Here is a 22,684-nt window from a genome sequence, read left to right as displayed (position 1 = left end):
GTCCTTCTGTTGAGAAGAACTATATTTCTAACAGACAAGAGTTGCTGACCCACCAGGAGGTGGACATTTCTACACAGCATTTCTGTTTCATGAGAATTTTCTTTAGACCAATGCACCTGAAGAGTTCACCAGGCCACTGATGTGGGGATTTATGCAGTTTGGAAGACTGGCTATAGCAAGTTCCACTGAACTTTTGGGTCTCAGAGATTTATAAATCGGGAATACTTCTCACACCTCCACTTAGACTTAACAGTTATTGTGGTAACTACAAAACTGAATATGGAAAGGAAAAAAGTAGTTTAAACTCCTGAATATGTTTCGTAAAGGCTGAGTTACAGAAAAGCATGGCAGAACTCAAATGTACTTCGGCACAGCCAAGCCCATGAAACACTTCCCACCTTCACTTTAGAATACACAAGATTACAATTATTTTCTTTTATAAACACATTACTTTTGTTAAAAAAAAAAAAAGCAATGTATGCTTTCTGCAGCAAAAATTCCTTCTACAGAATACACCATGAACCTACTTATTACTTTTGTTTTGAACAATTCTGATTCAAAACCAGGATTGTAAAATAGTTCAGTGACTACTTTCTTGTAATATTAAGTAGAAGGGTCTGAGTTGGCCATTTTTCTTTCTCTCTATGCTAGAGTCTGTTCTGGCAAAAGTATTTTGGGTGTTCCAAATTAAATCTGTGTTATTGCAAATACTAGTTTTTCTATGTTATTTTTTTCTTTTGCATATATTGACACACACTTAGATGAAAAAAACTGACCTTACTGATACACTTCCCCATTCAATACATCTTTATCTTCTCCAATATATATTTTTCTTCTCTTTTGCACAATTGTCACTCAGAGTATAACTTCTGGAGTTACATTTTGTGTATTTTTCACTTTGCTTCCTTCTGAGCCAAGGAAATGTGGGTTTTCCAAAAGTTTAGTGCTTTCATTGCAAAACTGTTCTTTTCTATCTTGTGTGCCTGGACTTTTGAATAGATGTTTCTTCTGGTGCATTCCCAGAGCAGCTGCAGTCTTGCAAATTTTGGGGCACTGAAAGCAAGCGTATCCTTTTCCGTTATGTTCACGTACGTGCCTTTGCTCATGGTTCCTTTTGGTAGAAAGATACAAGAAACTCTGAAAGCAAAACTGACAGTGGTAGCGTTTTTCCCCAGTATGAATTCTTTCATGTATTTTGAGTGTTTCATTTAAAGTGAATGCCTTATTACAGTATTGGCAGACAAAATCTTTGACACCCAGGTGAATACGTTCATGTTTCTGTAGATTACCAGGAACTGAGAAACATTTACCGCAGGTTTTGCAAGTGTAGGGCTTTTCCCCAGTGTGACACCTCATATGCATTTTTAAAGTGGATGGACTTTGAAATTGTTTTTGGCATAACTCACAAATGTAAGGCTTTGAAGCAGCTACATGCCAGTGTACATGTTCTTGAGCTTCTGCTGTGGAAGACTGGTCTCTTTCACAGAGCTCACAGTGAAGACTGGGCATTTCTGTGTTCTCCTCCTGGCTGACCACCTTTTCCTCGGGAGCATTCCTGAGCGCATACTCTCGACTGCATGTGTTGTGGCTTTCCATACCAGTGTTCTTGCTTCCGTGCTTTTTCCTCCACTTGGTCTTTTTCATTTTTCTTAACTGTTTGGATTTCTTTTTTGGTTTATAGTTATAATAAGGTCTCCAGGGTTTATCACTGGAGTCCTGGTCACTAACATCATCACACATTTCTGTCAGCTCCAGGCATTCTGAGCTGTAGAGTCTAGACGGGCTTTTTTCTTTTACCTCCATTTCTGGTTCTTCAGTGAGATTGTCCTGTTTGGACTCGTGTTTGGATTTTCGGCCCCTTTTACAAAACAGCTTAGATCCTAATATATGTCTTTTTACAATGGCTTCATTACCAATTTTTACTGTTATCTGACAAAGAGGTGCAACATTGCTGTCAGCAGATGTTCCAGGTAAGGCAGGCTTTGCAATGTACGTTTCAGTTTTACTGGACTCTTGGACAGTATTTGTAGTTTTGCTACATGAACCTTCAGATCCTATAATGTGCTGCATATCCTCAGTTGCTTCTGCTCTGTTGTACAGCACTGTTTTCTTTTTATCCTTAATAGTTTTTGATTTTGTAATACACTTCCCATAATTATCCGACCCATGCTTACAGTCATCACTTACTGACTGACTAGGCAGGTTATGTGAAGATTCTGTCTTACTGTTTTCTATGGAAGTGACTGTTTTACTGTGCATTATTACTGATGAAACTCTGCTACTGTGCATTATAACAGAGGGTGCAGAACTGCTGTAACTGATGACAGAGGTCGAATTTTCATTCACATTAGCTAAAGACACAACTGAGGAATCACACTCCTGTGAACCTGAGTCATTCGCAGCAGTGGAAACTCTTTTTTCAGCTGGGAAAAAGTCCCTCTGCAGGTCAGAATTTAAGATACCTACTCCTCCAGAGAAAGAATTCTGAGTATTGGTGGAAGATGCTGTATTATTACCTGAAGATGTATCCAAGGCCAGAGTTCTGTTGTTTGATATTATACTACGTTGAAAATTCAGCGGTGGTAGCTCAGAGCTAAGAGAGCTTGGAATGAAACAGTTAGAAGCAGTTTCATTAGCCTGGGTACTCGTTGGAACATTTTCATAGGAAGAATTTCGATAGGATTTATAAGGCAGTCGCCTGCATTTCATGGGTAAGAGTCGATACAGTTTGTATGGGTACATATTTGGTTTTAAACCCCCATTGGCCGTCTTTTTATTTACTGACAGGCGATGGTCAATTGCATGGAAAGACTTCTGGTGATTTTTCAGTATATAGTAAGTCATGAAGGTCTCCAGACAGAAAATGCACTGGTAGCGCCTCTCTCCAGTGTGCCAGATCTCATGTCGGGTGCGGTACTCAGCTAACGCAAAGACTTTATTGCAGTAGTGACAAGGGTATGTTCTCCTCCAGGAATGCACATTTGCATGTCTTCGAAGGCTGGACAATGTGACATAACTACGCTTGCAAACAACGCAAGTGTATAATATCTGCCCATCAACGACTTTAACCAAATGATCAGTTTCTGGTAAAGTGCAGTTTGCATTAGCACAATCAGTGATGCTGTTTTCGGGCAAAGGAGGCTCTGTGTTCGCACAGGAGCTTCCATTCCGTCCCTCTGTAGCAGTACAGTTACCTGCAAAATTTTGTTCATTTCCACTGTGAGCTGATAAGTTACTTGATCTCATGCAGACTTGTTCATGACTTTCCAGTATATTTAGATTTGCAAATTGTTTGCTGCAGTATTTGCATATGAAAGTTTCCTGATGCTCTGAGTGGAGCTGAAGGTGAGCAGTGAGTAACGCCCGGTCATTGAATGATTTTGCACAATAGTTACAACTGTAAACAGGTGGAGTGACTGTGGCCCCAGATGCAGAGACATTAGCAGAAGTGTTTCCCTCTTCTCTGGATACATATAAATCTCCTGTTTTATTTTGAGATTTTGAAAAGGAAGTAATTGTCTGATCACTAACTGCTTCGTGCTGGGCTTCTGCAGCGGTTAGAGTGGAGCCTGGCACTTTTGCTACAGCCAAATCAGTACCCTGGGGCTTAAAGGCTGACTTAGGAGCACTACCTGCTTGTTTTCCCTGCTGAATGACTGGGGTGGCTTGGTGATTTTCATAGCGGTCCTCACCCACCTGGTATGAAGGGCTGCTGTCCTGGTCAACAAAAGGCGCTCCTTGTGAAGTATCTCCCCCAGAAGAAACTGCATAGGAGTGTTCAGCCAAGGTACTGGCTGGCTCAGCATCTTTGCACACATCGCTTCTGTCGAGGCCAATGCTGGGAGCTTGTGTTGTGTCAGATACCTTTTTAAAGCTGGCCCTCAAATCAAGGGGAGAAAACAAATTGTTTTCTGTTTCAAAAATTGAGAATGCATTTGTAATTCGTGGTCCATTTGTCACAGCAGAATCTTCATGTCGCTTTTCATGTTTTTCCTCTTTGACAGTCCCTTTTTCATTAACACAATATGAATAGGGACAGGGGGAACTTGAAAAATTTACATCTGTAAGATCTTCTAGAAATGATATTCCCAGTTTTTTCCCTGCAGCTGCAAGGTCCGTTACAGTTTCCTGCCTCTTAACAACTACTGTGGAACTGTAGATGTAATTCAGTATCTCTGTAAACACTTCAGCTTTGAGATCATCTAACTCCAGTACATGACCTGAAATACAGATAGTACGACTCCAAAAAATGTTTTTGAAGTAAAGGCTTGAAGCTGCCAGTACATTACTATGGGCTTTAAATTTGGTGTCTTCCACGATTATGGTGACATCGCATAAAATACCCCGAATGCGCTGTTCATTTAAAATGGAAAGTACAGTGTCACTGTGGAAATCGTCCTTGAGGTCCTTTGAATGGGACATGACTGTCATCTACAAGAGAAAAAAAAGTAAATTAGAAGGCATTTTTCATCCATTTCAGTTACACATTAAGTTTATAGTCGATATTATTTTTATATATTTTTAGTTTATTAACTTTTAAAGTTTAAGAATGAGTAAAATTTTGTCATAATATTTTGGGTATAAATCATATGTTCTCTGGTGCCAACACTACTGCAGGAAATGTCTGTCCAGATCAAGGAGGCAGGAGCACCAGTAGCTCCTTTAGCAGGAGGCAGAGGATCCCTCTCACCCCCTCCTGGCTTGAACCTGCTGTCCATCGTGAGCCTTTCACTGAGAATGCAGCTGATGCCTTTTGCTATGCCAGCGGGTGCAGCTGCTCAGGGCCACCCCAAAGGACTCTCTGAAGCCTGGATGGAATTCCCCAGCATGCCACAGGGAAACCTGGCACAACTGAAGGGGAAGGCTGTGTTGCTGAGGTTCTGTGCAGAGGAGGACTTTGCTTTCTGGGTTGTTTGTCAGACACCGACTTCACAGCAAAACTGCATCTGACCTCCTTACTAAGCTCATATTTAAATCACAGCAAGAGAGTCTCAGTTTCAGGGTAAGGCTTTATAAGCAAATAGGAACACAAGGAACACAATTTGGTAGACAACAGTGAAGTACCTATAACACTGTTTATGCGAACAGATTTTTTTTTTTTTTGATTAGTGATTAAATTCACTCAATAATTTACACTACTTTAAAATGACTGAAAAATTCTGAGTAAAACAAGTAGAAAATAATGGAATAACAGGTAGAAAAGTTTTTTTTTCTTCAGTTATAGTTCATACTTAGTGTTCACACTTTATAATTAGATAGTGTGTTCTTAATTCCTTTCAAATAGTAAGATCTAATTGCAATAATAAGTACCATTAAATAACTGCTAATATATAATAATTAGGTTGAATGCTGACAAAAACTATTTAGATTAGCCAGGCTGTTACTATATGAATATATTGGTTCATTCCACTGAGAAAAAAATGCAAAATATGAATGAAAAATATTCTGGAAAAAATGGAATAATTTGCCAGTTGAATTTGAATTTTGACAATTTTTGCTGACTGAATTTTGTATCTGGTGAAAATCTGTTTTCACCAAATGGTTTTTCTCAAATTCAGATCTGTGCCACATAATGAGGTTTACTCCTTTTTTTCCCCGATATCTGGAGTAGTGTTTTGAACTACTACCGTCCATTTCTGACTTCAAATCATGAAGAAATAGTTGTGCTAGTGGAACTTACCAATCACTACAGTAAAAAAATCACACTTCTTAAAGACTCTTGTCTTTAAACTTGTGGAACTAAAATGCACCTTAAAGAATATTACTGACAGAAATTTTGTAAGACAGGCTAAAATATTACAACACTCTAAGTCAGGATTTACCTTCTAAACACTCCATCTGCTGCTCCAGACTTTAATGTTCAGCTTTAAAAATTTTACTACAACCTTTACTCTCAAATATTTTATGTTAAGAATGCCAATATATAAGATGGGTTTGATCCACATGGCAAAATAAAGGTTTGACCCATATTCACTAAACAAACAGCAATGGCCATTTAGAACACATTGGCTCATTCACCCAAAATACTGGTGCTATGAATGAAGTTCTATATGTCTAATTTAATAATCAACAAAATTTAATTTAGCAGCAATTTTAATTGAACAGCATTTTTTTTATAAATGAATACAATCAAATATATTAAATATAATCAAGTATATACCAAAAAAAATTGGCAGTGATTAAATAAGTATGACTAAGGTTCATATGAAGCATAAGCAATACCGGCCAGGGTACGGGGAGGGCTCCTCATCTGCCTCATGTACAAAACAAAGGAATCCAAACTACACTTCTCTACTGTATGCTAATAGGTATTCATCAATATTTCCCAGAAGTCTCCTCCTATTTTTGATTCTCGAAATCTACATCACTATACTGCACATTCTCCATTGGTTGCTAGGGGATCTTCTGGCTTTTTGGTAGTCTTTTCAGAGGAAGGCTGGCCGTCTTCTTCACTGTTCTCTAACAACCTTACCGGTTGTACACGCACACTAAGCTTTGTGTTATGTAAGTAAGCATTATGTTCCAAATAAGCCTTATTATTTCATAGGTAAAACCACTACTTAGATTCCATACCTGGAATCATCCCAACTTTGCTCATCCCAAGGCTGATTCTGTTTTCTGGAATCGTCCCAACTTTGTTCATCCCAAGGCCGATTCTGTTTTGGGATCTTGCTTATCTCAATATTACATCCTGTATCCTGTTTTTCACGTGTACCATTTCCAAAGGGGCCCATCTGCTTTGTAACACTAATCACATATACTTTTCCTTTATTATTTTATAACAATTATTTTCTAAAATATTGATATAGTTACAATTTAGTTAGCACAAATCATATCCATTTATCACACTGGGAAGTAATCTGTTCTGGAAAATAGGGCCTTTATCACAAAGTTAAGTAATATAAGTCATACACTCTTGCTCTAACTCATCTAATTACACTTATATGACACTTTTATCACAAATCCACAAACTAAATCCCTGCAAATCAAATTACACAAAAAGTAGCAACAACTTTACTGTGAAGACAAACCAAACATACAATGAACAAAACTGTAATTTGGTACATTAGAGATGAAGCTTGGAATTAAAATTTTTACCTTGCAGCATGTCCACTGCTTCTATCAGGAAAGGTGTTGTTGACTATGCAAATAGTCAAAATTTCTAATAGACTTTGATGGCTGAGAATTTTCAATGCACAGAATTCAGAACAAAACTGATTCACAAAAAATACCACTGATATTTCCCATGATATACCATGGATGTCAAGAAACTAATTCATCAATATAATGATGATAGAAACATACATGAATATTATTTTGATTATTTGATCATTCTCAGCAGCCGTAAATCTAGATGTAATGTTCTGTGCCTTGAAATGTTAAAATCATAGTTTATGATGGGTTTCTTGATGACATTAATTTGGCTTACACTAAGTGATATTTACACATTTGGAATGGGAACCCGAAATTCACAGTGGTTAGATACAATTATCTGCTTTGGTTGGGTATCTGAAAACTCAGATGTAACTGTAGATAGTTTCTGGCATATGGAGTCTACAGAAAGCATACTGACAATTCTTTTCTTCCAGAAAGCAGCCACTATTCCATAATTGATTCCTTTTTCTCCTTGACAATGTCTGAGATTACATCTGACTTGCTCATGTGATGTGGTATTAGAAACCAACTGTCAGACATCAAAAACATTTCACAACAGGAGCTATTGATAGGGTTATTTCCTGAGTATAGGAAATAAATGATGTCAACTCTACCTCCCAGTGAACTGCCCCACAGGAACTTGCCTGTGTTTTTTCTGTTTCTTTATTGGAGACAGCTGGTTTTAGTTCAAAGACACATCATCTGACAGACTGTTTGCTAAGTGTATCAAGCTGCTAATTCCATGCTGAGAGGCATACAAACCCAAGTGGGTTTAGTACAAGTCTTATTATTCAACTAATTATCTTAAAATTTATCTTCCTAAGGACAAAAGTGAGTATTTTAAATTTCTACTTGCCATGTACATAGACTGCGAGCTTTTGCAGTCCTGGACAATTTGGTATCCTCAATAAAATACTAAACTAGATTCCTCCCTTGTGTCAACACTGTATAAATGATCATTTGCTATTTGGTCATTTAATTTTTTTTTTCTGTGTGTTAAACCATAAGCTAGGTATCTCATTGGAAAGTTATAGAGAAAAATTCCAGAGCAAATCAGTTTTCAGAGCCAACACTTTTTCCTTCTTCATCTCAACCTACACATACTTCAAACATTTATTCATGTCTGCAATGATTCTCTACTGCCTTCTATTTCACCTCTCTTGCTTCTTGCATTTTTAAAAACATGTCTGAAATACTATAAAATCAAAATGCCCTACCTAGCACACACATATAAATGGAGTATGTTAGGAATTTTTTTACATTCCATTTGCAGTTCATACTGTAAAATGAAAACCTACTCTTCACTTTCCAAGGGAGCACTACCAAGAACCAAGATACGCAGAGATCAAACTCTTCAGATGTGTTAGTATTAAATATTTTTCATTAAAACACTGGAAAGTCCATTCAGAATGCAACTACTCTTCTGTATGATTTTTATTATAGAGTTACGGAAGAAAATTTAATTTTACTTGTAAATTTTTCCCAAAATATATATAAGTACTACTTGACCTATTAAAGGACAACAAAACTCTTCAGCCAACTAATCCCTCTTTTTTTTTCACATTTAATTGTGAAACTGTTAATTTCATACTTTTTACTCTCAATCCAGACATAAATTATTTCTCAGGAATCTGAACAGTACCTTTGTAGCATTACCTAATGGTCTTTGGTACACCTGTGAATAACTTCAAGTTCTGAACAGCAAATTTTTGATTGGTGGTTACAGTACTAATTGCAGATTTTCTGCAAGAACAGTAATAGACTTAACCTGTCCTTAAAAGTTGATGGACTCACTTGGAAAAATCAGATTTAAACATTCATCTGAAGTGTAAGGATCAGTTGGTTTATTAAATTATAACAGTACCTTTTCTGACATCAACAGAACACCACAACAGCAGACACAAATGAAAATAAGTAGTATTAAAAGTTAATGTAAAGATCAGAGATTGATGCATCCAAACACAAATTTGACTACTTACACCTCACAGATGACACTGCTAATTATAAATAGAGAACAGCTCTACATGGACAGAGCTGAGAGTAGAAGCTACTGTTAATTTTTATATTAACATTATTCTGAAGTCAACAAAGAGTTCAGAGTAAGTTTTACTGGCCCATGGATACCAAATACAAATTTTTTACCACAAAGAACTCTTACAATCTAGGAATATTCTTTTCACTTCTGCTTATCTTTTGAAATCCACTGCCAGGCGAGTTTACCCCATTACATATGAGATTATTCTATTCCACTTCAGTCAGCTAAATTTGAAAGACAAGCTAGTGGCATAACAAAAAAACTCCAAAGCATTAGGGGCTTGTTGCTACTACCCAGGCAAAATCAAAACCAGCATGATAAAAGATGAACTCTAGTAAGAATTTTCCCTGTTTTCTTACTCCGTGAATTTCTACTGGGTTTTTAAAGTGTTAATATATTCTGGTACTAACCAACAGGACAGAAATATGTTCATTCAGTATCTTCCTTATGTTCGGTTTCACCCCACTCTGTAAAGGTACTCTGAAGTCTCTGTTTTGTTTCCAGCTGGCTTCTCCAGCTGAGGAGGAACATTCACTTGTATCTTAAGGCTCCTTAAGGATGCACATTTTTGTTCTAGAGCCGAAATGGAGGCAGGCATTACCAACAAACAAAAACCCCTAAACACGTACATCCTCCCCCCTACACACACATCGCCCCAGCTCTTGTCCTTGCTTACCTGGAAACTTACTGTCCAACCGTCACTGCTATGGTGACTGCCCAGGGTTTTATGGAATCATTTCACCAGTCCTATGTCGGCAGCAGGGCTGCCTGGATCAGAGCGCTGCGGCCTCCCTGCAACCTTGGGCATGCAGGGCCGTGTTCATGGTGTCTAATGATGTTAATGATGTCTAATGACTTTCAATAGCTCGCAGGAGCGTGTAGCTTAGTGCTCACTCTACAGAGCTACACGTTACTTCTTCAACTGCATTGAGAGACTTTCTCTTTGGAGTCTCGCTGCTCACATCCTTCCTTCCCTGTTGCTATAGAAGAGCATTACTTTAAATGTTTTTTTTCAGGCTCGCGCTTTCCTCTTTTAATTCGACAACTGGGGGGGCTGGGGTGGAGTGATGGAATGTAGCCTAAGAGTATGTCGGTGTGAACAGACCTCTGATGCCCCGCGACGAAGCATTCCCTCAGAGCGGGGATTCTTCCCCACTATTAGCTCTCATTCCCCGCTTCGCGCTTCCCATGACCTCTCCATACTGCACGGAACAGCCCGCGCGGCCTCGGCAGCGCCTCGCTCGGACACGTAGGACGAGTCCGTGCCCGGGCGCTCCGGGGCTGCTCCGTTCCCACCACCACGGTCCTTCCCGCTGCGGGTGGCCTCCCCCCGGCCCCGGGGCCTCCATTCCCGCCCCCGGCCCGGCCCGGCCGCCGCCGCCCGCGGGGGGGCGCTGCCCCCGCGCAGTGCCAGCCCGGCCCGTCCCGCGCCGCGCCGCGCGGATTTCGCGCTGCGCAGCCACGGGAACGCGGGGCCAGCGAGCGCCGGCTGCCGTCGCCTCCCCGTCCCGCGCCGGCTGCGCGCACACGCTGCGGGGCCCTGGTGCGGCGCGGCGGCCTCGCGCTGTTTGTGCGTCTGCGAGCGGCCCCCCCCGCGCGGGCCCCGCATCGCGCCCGCTCATGGCGGTGCCGCGGTGCCCGCGCGGCCCCTCCCGCGGGAGCCGCCACTGACCTGCCGCCGCTCCGTCCCCGCCGGCGCAGCCTCGGCCCGCGCGCAGTAGCGCCCCGTCCCCGCCATTAACACCGGGCCCGCGGGCTCTCCGCGGGCGGCAGGCGAGCGCTGGCTGCGGCCGGGGCCGCGATCCCGGCCCGGCGGCGGCCGGACGGCGCGGCCGCCATTTTGCTGTGCCGATCCCGGCAATGGGATTGCCCGAGGTCTGCCGGGCAGGGCCGGGCCCGCGCCCTCCGCCGCCGCCGCGCGTGTTCCCTGTCCTCACTCCGCAGCGAGCGCGGCGCGCTCCGCGAACGCGGCCAGCGGGGGCCTGCGCCTCTCCGCCAAGCTGTTCGTAGGCAACCGCTGTAAATTCAGAGCGATGAGGAAACGCGGCGCTCCCAGAACCCGGCGCCTGCTCCACGGCCATCAATGCAGTGCTGTGCACTTCCCTGAGAATTCCTCTTGGACCTGACACAGGACTTCATTGCCTGACTCTCCTTCCAAGCCTTTCGGCCAGGAAGAAAGAGAAAGTGTCTCTGAGCATAGATAGCCCTGTGCTACTTTCTGCCACTTCCCTCCAGAAAGCATAGATCAAACGTACCCTTGAAAAAAAAATACCTTAAATAAATTACATCTAAATAGTGAATGATAGAAACATTTACCCTTTTCATTATCTGATTAGATTATCTTTTTAAAAGGCATATATAGAAACTCAAATAACATGGGGAATTTTTTTTAAGCAGTATTCTTACTCATAACTTAGGTTTCTTGATATTCTTTACTGCTTTAGGAAACAAGCCCAACATTACCATTAGTGCTTCATAAGCAGTAACAAACGCTCCCTTTGATAAAGGACAGAACTTGATTTCATCTGTCCAGATGCTCCAACACATTTGATACGGTTCTCCCAGATACTGTCTCAGCCTCTCACTGCAAATAGTCAGCAAAGTCTGTTTTCTCAGAACTTGGAATCATAAAGCTTAGAGGAAAAGCTGGGCTTTGAGACAGGTGAAAAGCATTGTTAGATAAATAAACAGTTTGTTTTTTGCCTTAAAGCTTGATTTTGTCCAAGGCTAACCTGTGTTTATTTTTACAAGGTATTCTGTGTGAGACTTCATGGGACAGAACCTTTATTTTCAAATCTTAAACCTATGCATTAAAAGCACCGAATAATCGGAAATCATTAATTTTAGCAAAAAAAAAAAAAGTATCCAGAAACATGAATTATTTAATTATTGTCACACTTGATGGGTCTGGAAGTTAGAATTTTGGTAGAGCCTCTTCATGATAAATGCTGCTTATCATTGCAGGAAACTGCTTAATATCAACATAATGTACGAAATCTGTTATAAAGAGGGCAAGTCTTTCTTTTTTTCCCCAATTTTGTCTTGGAATTATCAGTGCTTTCACAGTTGGTTAAAAGCTATGGAAAGAAATTTTTTCCTGTCAGGAAATTGTAACAATTTCAGTGACTTATCAATACACACATTTTTCACTAACTTATACAGTCCACATTAAAAGTTCATCTAAGAAATACTGAACATTTCTGTGAAGAGTTTAATTCCTTCTGTAATTCTGGATCACTGGAATTCTTACCTATAAGTTCACCTACTGAAGCAATGAATATGTTTTTAGCTTAGGGCTCTCTGCCACCAAGAAATGATTTCTTTAATCTCATGGCAAATTGAGTGATAAGCAGCTGTGGGAATGGAAACAAGTAATTGAAGAACACAGAGGTTTTGATGGCGAAGCCAGAGTGTGTCCCAACATCTTCCCAACATTCATTTTTATTCCAGCCTACATAATGGATACGCAAAGTTTCATACTTACATGTAGGTTACTTTTAATCTTGAACTTTGCCTATTGCTTATTTGCTGTTTTTTTCATTTATTACTGTTTTAGATAGCTATATACATAATCATATGTATTAATGAAGATTTTTAACACAAGTGCCATAAAAAGTATTTGTGAGAAATACATTGTCAGTAACAATACAATGAAATGAATTAAATTAAACCTGTGGTAATCCCTTAAAGGAAACAAATGCCTTACTGAAAAAGCATCTTGAAACAAATTTAAAGAAGATTAGGTTATTAATTCCCCCTAAATCTTAATTAAAATTGATTATTTTAAATTGTTTTGAAAATCAGATCCATAAGCATTGTTTGTATAACTGATATGTCCAGCTTAGAGACAATAATTTATTTGTACTTAAACATTGGATGCTCTGGCAGTCTATAATATCTATAGACAATATAGATATATTAGTCTAGAGACAATATAATAGATATGGAGAACAAAATAAAGAATCAAGTTTTCTGTTTGTTTTTTTTTTAAAGGTGTTTTCTTAAGGCAACTTTAGCTCATCCACTAAAAAAAGAATCACCTTTTCTGTGACTAGTAATGTAATTGAAGGTACTAATTTCCATATATATATATATATATATATATATAATTTGAGTTGGGAATTCACAGTCCCATCAGCTCATTGTGTGTTAAAAATATTCTTCAGAAAAAGTAATTCTTCCTCTAAGGCTGCCTTGGCCCCATCCAAGATTTTACGTAATCATTCTAATGTTTCATGGAAAACCAACTGCATGCAATGAAAATAGAGGCACTGGTGCTGCAGCTGGACCTGTGAATGCACTACAGTGATATCTGGGAGAAGTTGGACAAGATCCATGTGCTCTGCAGCCCTGATTCCAGGGTGTAATCCTCAACACTCAGAAACAGTGAGCTTGCTGGAATATATGTACCAATTCCTATTAAACATAAATGATTGTGCATCACAGCACACAAATACTGTGTTCCTTTTAGAAGGAAGTCCAAGGAGTTTAGCCTTGGATTATTTCTCATATGGTAAATCTGCAAGATCTAGAGAAATTTTTCAGCAAATCTCTGTAAAATGTTTAAAATATTTCCAAGGTTACTGAAATGGTGGGGTTGGGATGCTTTGCTGAAGTCTGATAATCTCACTTCTGCAAGTTGTAGCATATGGTATTCTTTCTGTAAGAGTATTTAATGAAAAAAATGTGCCAATATTCCTCTCTAGACAAGCAGTGTCAGTTCTTAAGCGACAGCAGAAAACAACATATAGAGCATTACTCAGTCTTGCAAATTTCTCATAAGCAACAGGAATTTGGCCAGGATTTGACTGGTTTCTGTCTCGGTGCCTAGACCAGCCTATCCAAGAGAGAAATGCTAGGATAGACTGTCATCTTCACTGCTCTCCCTGCTGAGGTGAGAGCATCCAGGGGTGCTGCTGAGAAGGAAACAGCTCCTCCATACCCTCAGGCAGGCTAGCCCTCCACTCAGGAGGGGGGCACAGCAAAGACCCAGCAGACCAGAGTGACTTCAGCTCCCCTTTGTGGCCCATGAGCAAGGGAAGGAGTTCATGTGCAGCCCTCTTCCTCTTATTCAGCATCAAGTGGAGGGAGAAGGAGCCTAGTTAGAGCACCTGCAGCAGCCCCCTGCCCTTCTACGTCTGGTGGAGAGGAGAGACACGTGGGACAACTCGCTCGACTCTCCAACTGTGTGAGCTGTGCATGTGCACCGAACCAAGTCTTTCTCCAAGAAATGCTGCCTTCTTAAAATTTAGCCATGGCCTAATCAGAGTCCCATTAACACTAAACAGAACATATACAAGCAATTTTTAAAGATGCAACTACATCTTTTTCACCAGTCTAAAAAAGAAAATGAAGCAACAACCGTAACATAAATCCAAATTCTTCTCTTGCACAAAATACAAAACCTTATGTTGTACTGCTACTAAGAATCAGCTGACTTTACATCTTGCTATCTCTGAACAATCTTATTATTATTTTCCATTTAAGTCTTTCTTTTTTTATGTGCTGCTGGGAAGCTATTTTCTAGCTGCCTACACTTGTAGAACATATCAGTCCTTATCTAACAGAGACCAGTTGCAAACATGAAGCTATGTTTACAGGCAGAGTGACAACAACAGACATTCTTCTGTTGATGACTGTTGTCAAATGTAGTGATTAATATATTTGAATAGCTTGGAACAGAAGAAGCAAACTAAACATTTAGGTTTTGTTCATTCAGAACAATTACTGTGTGGTATTCTGTTGCCTGTTCTGTTATCGGAAAGGTAAAATAAAAGTAGTTGAGTTCAGCCTCTATTTTCCAATTTTCAGAGGAAGCATCATTTGAATATGGGAGCCAGCATCCACCATGCAGGCTCAGGGCTGCTGTTCTGGGTGAGGTATGTGGGGGCCAGGCCAATGCATCAGTTCTTGCCCTTTACTGCAGCTGATGTAGCAGATCACAATGGACTGGAAATAGAGTTCAATCTGCACCTCATTCAGTTGCTCTGCCAGGTGGCTGGACACAGCCGTTTTGGAAAGCAGAGCTGGTCTTCAAGCTATTAATTTGCCACCATTAGCCTCCAGTATTCCTTAAAATGTTGCAAAATATCTTTGGTTTTGCTATTGCTTTGGTAAACCATAACCAACATACAAGGGATAGCTATTGCTCTCAGTCATCACTTCAGTGGGGTCAATATTATGACAACTTTGTGAACACTTGAGAACTTCATATGCTCTTAAATATTCTTATGCTCCATTTTGTGCCTAGCAAAGGGGCCCAGCCCAAGCCCTACTCCTCCTTTTCCATCCTACTGCATGATTCCAAACTAAAGGCTGAAGTAGACCTCTGCTCATGCAGTGGAGAAGAGCTGTAACAAAAGCAGATAGCACTGGCAGTATAAAGAAAACCATGGTGTCTCCCGCTCTGGTTTGTGCTGCTTGCTCTGCCACCAATGTGAACTGCTCAGATCTGAGCTCAGCTCAGGTGGGGGACAAGAGCAGCAACAACAACTACTACTACTGCTACTGCTGCTGGTACACTAAAACCCCAACAGTTGGCTTGCCTCTCCATAATAATTTCCCAAACTCTTATTCACTCAGAGGCCTTAATAGTAAGTAGCATGTGATACACATCCACATTGTTTATGGTTCAGGATCATGAAAAGTTTCCTGTGGCAGTGTTTAAACTATCTGAAATTAATACTAGATTCTGATATTGATTCTCATCTTGGCTGTTGAGAGTAAGGGAAATGTTGAAAATTGTCAGGATAATCTTCATTTCCTAAATCTGATTGTTATATATGAAGTCTACTTTCTTACTAAGCACTCCAAAAAAGTAAATGGGAATATTTTAATTGATTTCAAGGCAAATTTAATGAGGCTACTTGTCACCTAAGCAACTTCTCAGGTTACACCCACTGAATTTAAACCCAAGATTTGCAGATTCTCATTTTCTCCATCTTTTTAATTAATAGGATTTTAGACTTATTTCTTTAAAATATATAATTTGGCATAACCCAAAAAGGGTTGCATACCCTTTTCATTTTATATATAAATTAATACTTTAAGAAGAAAGGCCAAAAATAACCTGTACATTTACTTGATGAAGTCAGTAGACAAATTTCTCAGAACTGATCTTATTTATCTAAGCTTCTTTTTAATCTGGGACTGAACACTTTCACAGGAAGTGTAACTGCTGCCTAAATGCTATATCCAGATATTATTCCAGAAGTTCATGATCAACTGTCATTTTGACTTCCACAATTATTTCTCGACCCCCTGCCTTCTGCTGTTGTCTTCTTCTGCCAGAAGACAACACTTGGGTCATATCTCTTTGCCTGGCTACATTAGATAGAACCAGACTGCTGCAAGCAACACCAGCTTCATTCTTATTCAGTGGCTTTAGTTTGTCACTGTGTAAAGCAATATGATCATGCTCGCTTCTGAATGCTGGTGCAAGATTCAAATTGAGATTGCCTGAGCATTTCTGAAAGACACCATTACCCATGATTTCCATCTACTTACAGCAGTGCTGTAAGTATTCAGAATCCTAGAAGAAGGTTTCCATTTGCAGGCCAAGCCTACAATGCCAATATTATCCAGCTATTGCAAGCCAAATTGAAAGTGCAGAAATAAAAAATCACAAGAGATATTTCTATTGAAAACATGAGGGGTTTTGGTTAAAATCTTTGAGTATTAGGAAACCACACTGGGCCACGCCCAGAAATCTTTTTATATGGTGATTTTCAAGATGCATGCATTATTGTGAGCACATGGTATGTAAATGCATTGGGCTGCTTAATAAGCATTCACTGACACACATCTGCAGCTTTGCTAATGTACCTTTTATTCCTATGTGGTTGTCAAGGAAACAGGTTATGGCCCAGTATTCTGTCTAAAATGTACTGAGCAAGTGTTCTAAGATAATTTACTTAAAATAGGGACAACTTGGGTTTTGTAGCTCATTGCTTCTGCAAATGCAGGTAACCTGAATTTATCTAATTGTAATGTTTCACTGATTAGTTTAAACCACCAATGTCATTTTATTGCCTCTGAAAATCCTTTACATTTTCTGTAAAGGGACACACAACATTGCATATTAAAAGTAAATTTAATTACAGAAAACATTTTGAGATATTCTAGGAATTGAAGAGGGCTTTTTGACTTGTGGTATTGTGGTTTTTTTGGGTTTTTTAGAAATTTGATTCCTTACTGTACATTCTGCCTGGAGACCTTAATTACTTATTTCAGTTTAGAGATACCACAGCAAGAATGGCCCTGATATAACAAAGCATTTCCTACCAAAATTTGTGCAAATAGTGCCACTGAAATCAGTGGGAATTCTCCCTTTCTTATACCTTTTGGTAGCAAGGACCACATTAAAAATTAATGAATTAGTCAGAATTGCACCAATTCGTTCATTCAATACAAGTATATTTTAAATCTGAAGCACAGATACCAGGCACACTTACACTAACCAAGATTATTATTGGGCATTCACAATAAGAAAAAACAAAACTGCTTAAATTTAAAAAAGCCGGGCAAAATGTGAGCTGTTATTTTGAAATATCCTTTGTGATTATTTATCACAATACTATACCTGAATCTACAAACTGCCCTTTCCAGTTCATGAATCAAGAGGCTTTTTTATGCCCCTGATTAAAGTCATGTATAAAGGTAGAGATTCTATGAACTATTCCCAGCTTAACCAACACAACAGTGTCAGAAACAGGCACTGGCACTCTGCCTTTCCTGTGTGGCACAGGTTTGTGATGAACTCTCGTGACTGGGATCCAGAACTAACATTCTGGCATGCTTAGGAGGCTTGTGTGCATACCAAAATGTTTGGTTTGTGCAGATCACTGGAGGCTGTAACAACCTGTTTCAAAACTATTCTGTCTGATTTTGTTTGTCCAATCTCAACGGAAATAGAAATCTGGTAGGAACCGGAAAAATCCAACAATACTGACATGCAAATAGAGCAATGTGGTACCATAGTGAGAACAAACCTTAAATTAATGTAATAAACTAGAAATTAACAGAAAATATACCCAGGTAATGTAGTGGTGATGGTGTTAAATAATGTAGCACTATTTCTATGTGAAATTATCCCATAAACTTACCCACCTAAAATCAGGTTGTTCTTCTGTTAGAGTCTTTTAAAAGTGGTATTGACAGGTATTTTCAGCAAAACCATCTCAGTAATTTTGTGAACTGTGTGGCTACAGTGTATCAGCCTGCAAAGGGAAAAATCCAAATTTAATGACTGAATTATTAGACAAGCACTCATTTCCACATACATTGCGTAATTCATCACAATTTTCCCTGGGGTGCTGTAGGCTCCAAGTCTACATCTGGGAATTTTAGAACACACCAATAGCAATAAACCAGTAGCATTAACCAAACTTCTCCTGCATTGTTTTGTTATGGTTTAACCTGTATTGTGCAGACTGGACATAATGATATGCTCTAGACAGAAATGTAAGGATGTTTTCAAGTTTAAAGTAATTATTTTGAAAGACGTTTTCTTTCTCTTCTTTCTCTTCCACCACTTTTCTTTTGATCTCTCTTGTCACAGATATCACCACAGGATCTGTGATAATGACATTTCTAGGCAGCTCTTGTTCTCTGGAATACACTTCCTGTATTTCTCTCCTTAAATGATTATTCATCACTGTCAAACATCCTGATTTTATAATTTTGTATCAAACATATAAAAAAGATTTTCCTGGAGCAGTATAAAAACTATGTGGAACCGTGTTTTGTTTCAAAGATACTGAAAAAAATGAAATTGTTCCATAGAGAAATTGCAAAATCATGCAGATAAGGCCTTATGACTCAGCTGATAGGCATTCATACAGCAGCAAGTATGGAGCAGCAATTAAGAATACATAGCTCCATCCTCCATTTGCAAATACACTGTATGCTCTTAGCAATAACATTGTACAGGAAATACAGGATCCATTAATTTGGCTTGAAAAGGTGAGAAGGGCAGTTAATTTTTTTGTTGTTGTTGTTGGTTTAGCCTTGTACATTTTTAGTATATGTTAATTTGAATGAGAAATCTGTAGCTCACATCTGCCCTTAACAAAGGCCAGAATGAAAAAAAAAATGCAGTAAGTCATTATTATTACCTCAAATTCCAATAAAGGCATATTCATAAATGACTAAAATATGAAAAAGGGGAAGCTTAAACATCATATTTGGAGGAATCCAACAGTTAAAGATCTTACCAAAGCTAAAGATTTCCCAAATTTGATAATACTGGAATTGAAATACAATATTATCCATAATAAAGCCCTTTTAATACTTACCGAAGCAATTTATGTGAAAAAGCACAACAGACACTACCTCAAAAGGGTTAATTGGTACCTATTCATTACTACCAGAATCTGTTTAATAGTCTGACAAATATTATCTGAACACAGCTAGTTTTCCACTGAGTGACCAGCAGTTTCAAATCAAAATGAAGTTTAGAGACAGAAGTAACCTTAATTAGAAAGACCATTGAAAAACAAGTAGGACAGTGTCCAAGTGAATAATTTTTTGTTTGATTTCATTTTTACTCATGCTTTGTTTAGATTTTCTGTTGGGCAGAAATGGAATTTGCATGGATAGAGGAGCAAATTCCAATTATAAAAAGGGTGGTTCAGTATCAACAATTAGACTTCTATGATAAAACTAAACATCCCCTCCCCCAAACCCACAAACAAAATAAACCCAAAAACCCTAACAGGCCTCCCTGACAATAGCATTTGCAGGCTGTGCTGGAGGTGGGAAAAACTGCACCTGCTCCTCCATGCCCTGGTTAGCCCTCTTAGCAAAAGAATAAAATGGATGAAGTTTACAGAAGATTTTTTATGGCACCTCTGTCAGCAACATTCTGACACTCTGCATTAGCTGCATGTAAGTGCCACTGAAAATACATACAACAACCCACGTATAACAGTCAAAACTGGAAACAGCTTGCTAATTACTGGACTCCTCCTAAATAAAGAAATCCGTTTCTATCGCTAGAAGAAATTACCGTTCGTGGCTGCCAATGAGTTTTTCTGGACTCATGAAAGCACTTGAGTTCAGTCATATTCATTACAAGAGGACTTGCACCCCTTAACAAAGAGCAAATCTGCAAATGGATTTAAAACAACCATAGGGAAATGTGCTCATGTAATGGAGCTACTTTTAAAAAATGCTTTGAGTGGATATGTTTAGACACAAAGATATAATAAAAACAGTTTATTGCTAAGTGCCCCATCTTTTCTAAAGATAAGTATCAGAGGCAATAAATAGATTAGACATATCATTTGCTCAGCATTTCCTTTAAAAATAACCACACAAGAAAAAAACAAAGAAATTTACTTTTTTACTATATTTAATGGTGCCCTCCATATTAACATTTTAGACAGGAAAATAATCAGCAGAAGCAAGCTACTGGAGATAAATCAAATTACAAAAATGCAGGCTTTAATACGTCACTTGAGAGATGCTGTCTTTTTCGTTTTCAGTTCTGCTTCTTTAGGTGGAACAGAGGAATACTGGAGTGCATGAAATTATTCTTATAATTATGAATCTAATGGTTTTATTGTCATCATTAAGGATTTGCCTATTATGACACATGACAAGTCATATTCCTGAACAGTTATACTCTGCTCATTTGGAATGCACTGAACTGGTATATTTAGAAGTAAATGAGAATTAGTTTAATATTACTCATACTTTCAGGGCTATTCTTGATAATTGGCTGTGCTTCTAAATACCTCCTCTGCATTCACTTTCAGTGCTAAGTCTTGTTCCACACAAAATATACTCAGTCATTTTAAAGTCAAGGACATGAAAGGAAAATGGCTTCCCTGCTGCAAAAGTCTCATTGCAGTAGTGAGAATTTCTCAAGTCACGTATAAAGGGCACCGACGAGGAGATACACTACGTTATAAGCTCAGTGGAGACATTCAGTACCATCTGATCTGTATAGGCAGTTACCTGTGGTATACATAATATTGAACTTTACTGGCATGGTAAAAAATATTAACTAAAAATAAAATAGAAATAAAGAATTATAAAATTATAATACTTAAATTATGCAAAATCTGTAAGGTCTGCAAAATACCGCAGACCACAAGTGAGCTTATTCTCTAAAGGCTTGTTTAAGGTCTGACAGGAGTTCTTTTGCAGTATGCTTAAACACAGTTCTTTACCTGAACTTCAGACTGGGTCCACTATTTAAAGAAAGGTTTATTAGCATTATTGTGGCTGAAGTCAGCAAAGCTGAAAGAAGGTTTAAACCTTCTGATTGTCTACATTTGTCAGCTGCTAAATGTTTTAGTCATATTTTTATACTTGTGATGATAATAAAACTATTACTTTATATACACACAGTACAAACCTTGACCTACATGCAAGACTGGGCTAAATTAAAAAGAAACCAGGGTACGTTTCTGGGAACAACCAATGCAAACCAGAAATAAACCAGGTTTTTGTGTGTACAGCTTTATAAACATGGCATCATTTAAGAACTGATAGCCGCATGGAAACACAAAGTGAGATCACATTCTGAGTTAGAACTAAGAGGAAACAACTGCGACATTTCCATTTGCATTGTGATATTGCTACTAAAGAGAATAACATCTTTCTACATCTCTACCATTGAACCTTTTTAAAGGATTTGGTTGCCAAGGAAACTGGTTCTGGCCCAGTATTAATCTGAAAGAAATATATTACATGAGTTGGTTTAAGTAATACAGTACCCATAATTATTGTTATTCTTTATGCTCAAATTCAAGTTTTTTTACTTAAGGCTGTTAAGTTTTTATTTAATAATTTTTTTTTGTGTGAAGTAAAACACATTTCAGTGAACTGATACTCAGTTTAAGCTGACAGGGCCATCTATATCAATCTCTCCCTTTAAAGTTCTCCTACCTTTAAATAACAAGTAATACTACAGTTTTATGTTTGTCGCCAATACTGAAAATATAAGCATTAAAGCATATTATTCCTTAATTAATATTTCGCACAAAACACAAAACCGCTTATGACAGAATTTAAATATTTTTCTTTTTTCTAATCTTCCTCAATTTTTATTTCTGCCTTTTAGCTGCAAGTTTAGTAATGCTTATAGTCAGCTTTAAAATGTAATGGAATCAATAAGGTTTTCAAAAATTCTTTTGTTGCATAAGCGTTGCCACGCCCTTAGTACATATGATTATTTTAACAGACATGATTGCTCCACTTTCACAACAGATTTTAAAAAAACAGATAAGAGTAATTGCCATGTCAACAGAAGACAACAATTTAATATAGGTTGTTTTCATTAACAGTTTAGTACATTTTAAAACTGAAAGCTACATTCCAAAGCCCATTTCATGTTCTTGCAACACTGACCAAGAAAACAGTAAAACATGCAAATCTCAACCTACCTGCATGTACCACTTAGAGCAGTGTTAACATGGCAATGCACCCAGCCATTTTTATGTAAAGCGATGGAGGTAAGTTCTGTTCGTGATCTTCTTGATAATT

At 38.6% G+C, this 22,684-nt stretch overlaps 1 protein-coding gene across 2 annotated transcripts; it reads right to left on the bottom strand.

The window, feature by feature from the left end:
- Window positions 1-460: 460 nt before the first annotated feature.
- ZBTB38 (zinc finger and BTB domain containing 38) lies at window positions 461-22,684 on the bottom strand. Of its 2 annotated transcripts, XM_084212725.1 has the most exons (3): window positions 22,585-22,684; window positions 18,299-18,408; window positions 461-4,431 (listed from the first exon to the last, which is right to left on the bottom strand). In XM_084212725.1, exon 3 carries the CDS (start codon window positions 4,429-4,431, stop codon window positions 856-858), a length of 3,576 nt encoding a protein of 1,191 aa, XP_084068851.1. In that variant the 5' UTR covers window positions 18,299-18,408; window positions 22,585-22,684; the 3' UTR covers window positions 461-855. The 2 variants fall into 2 exon arrangements, with proteins under 2 accessions (XP_084068851.1, XP_084068852.1); XM_084212726.1 differs by lacking the exons at window positions 18,299-18,408; window positions 22,585-22,684 and adding an exon at window positions 9,867-9,878.

This window comes from Fringilla coelebs, assembly GCF_963513975.1.
Source record: "Fringilla coelebs genome assembly, chromosome: 10".
NCBI lineage: Eukaryota > Metazoa > Chordata > Aves > Passeriformes > Fringillidae > Fringilla > Fringilla coelebs.
The sequence above is the reverse complement of the archived record's forward strand: the minus strand, read 5'-3'. Positions and strand labels throughout refer to the sequence as shown.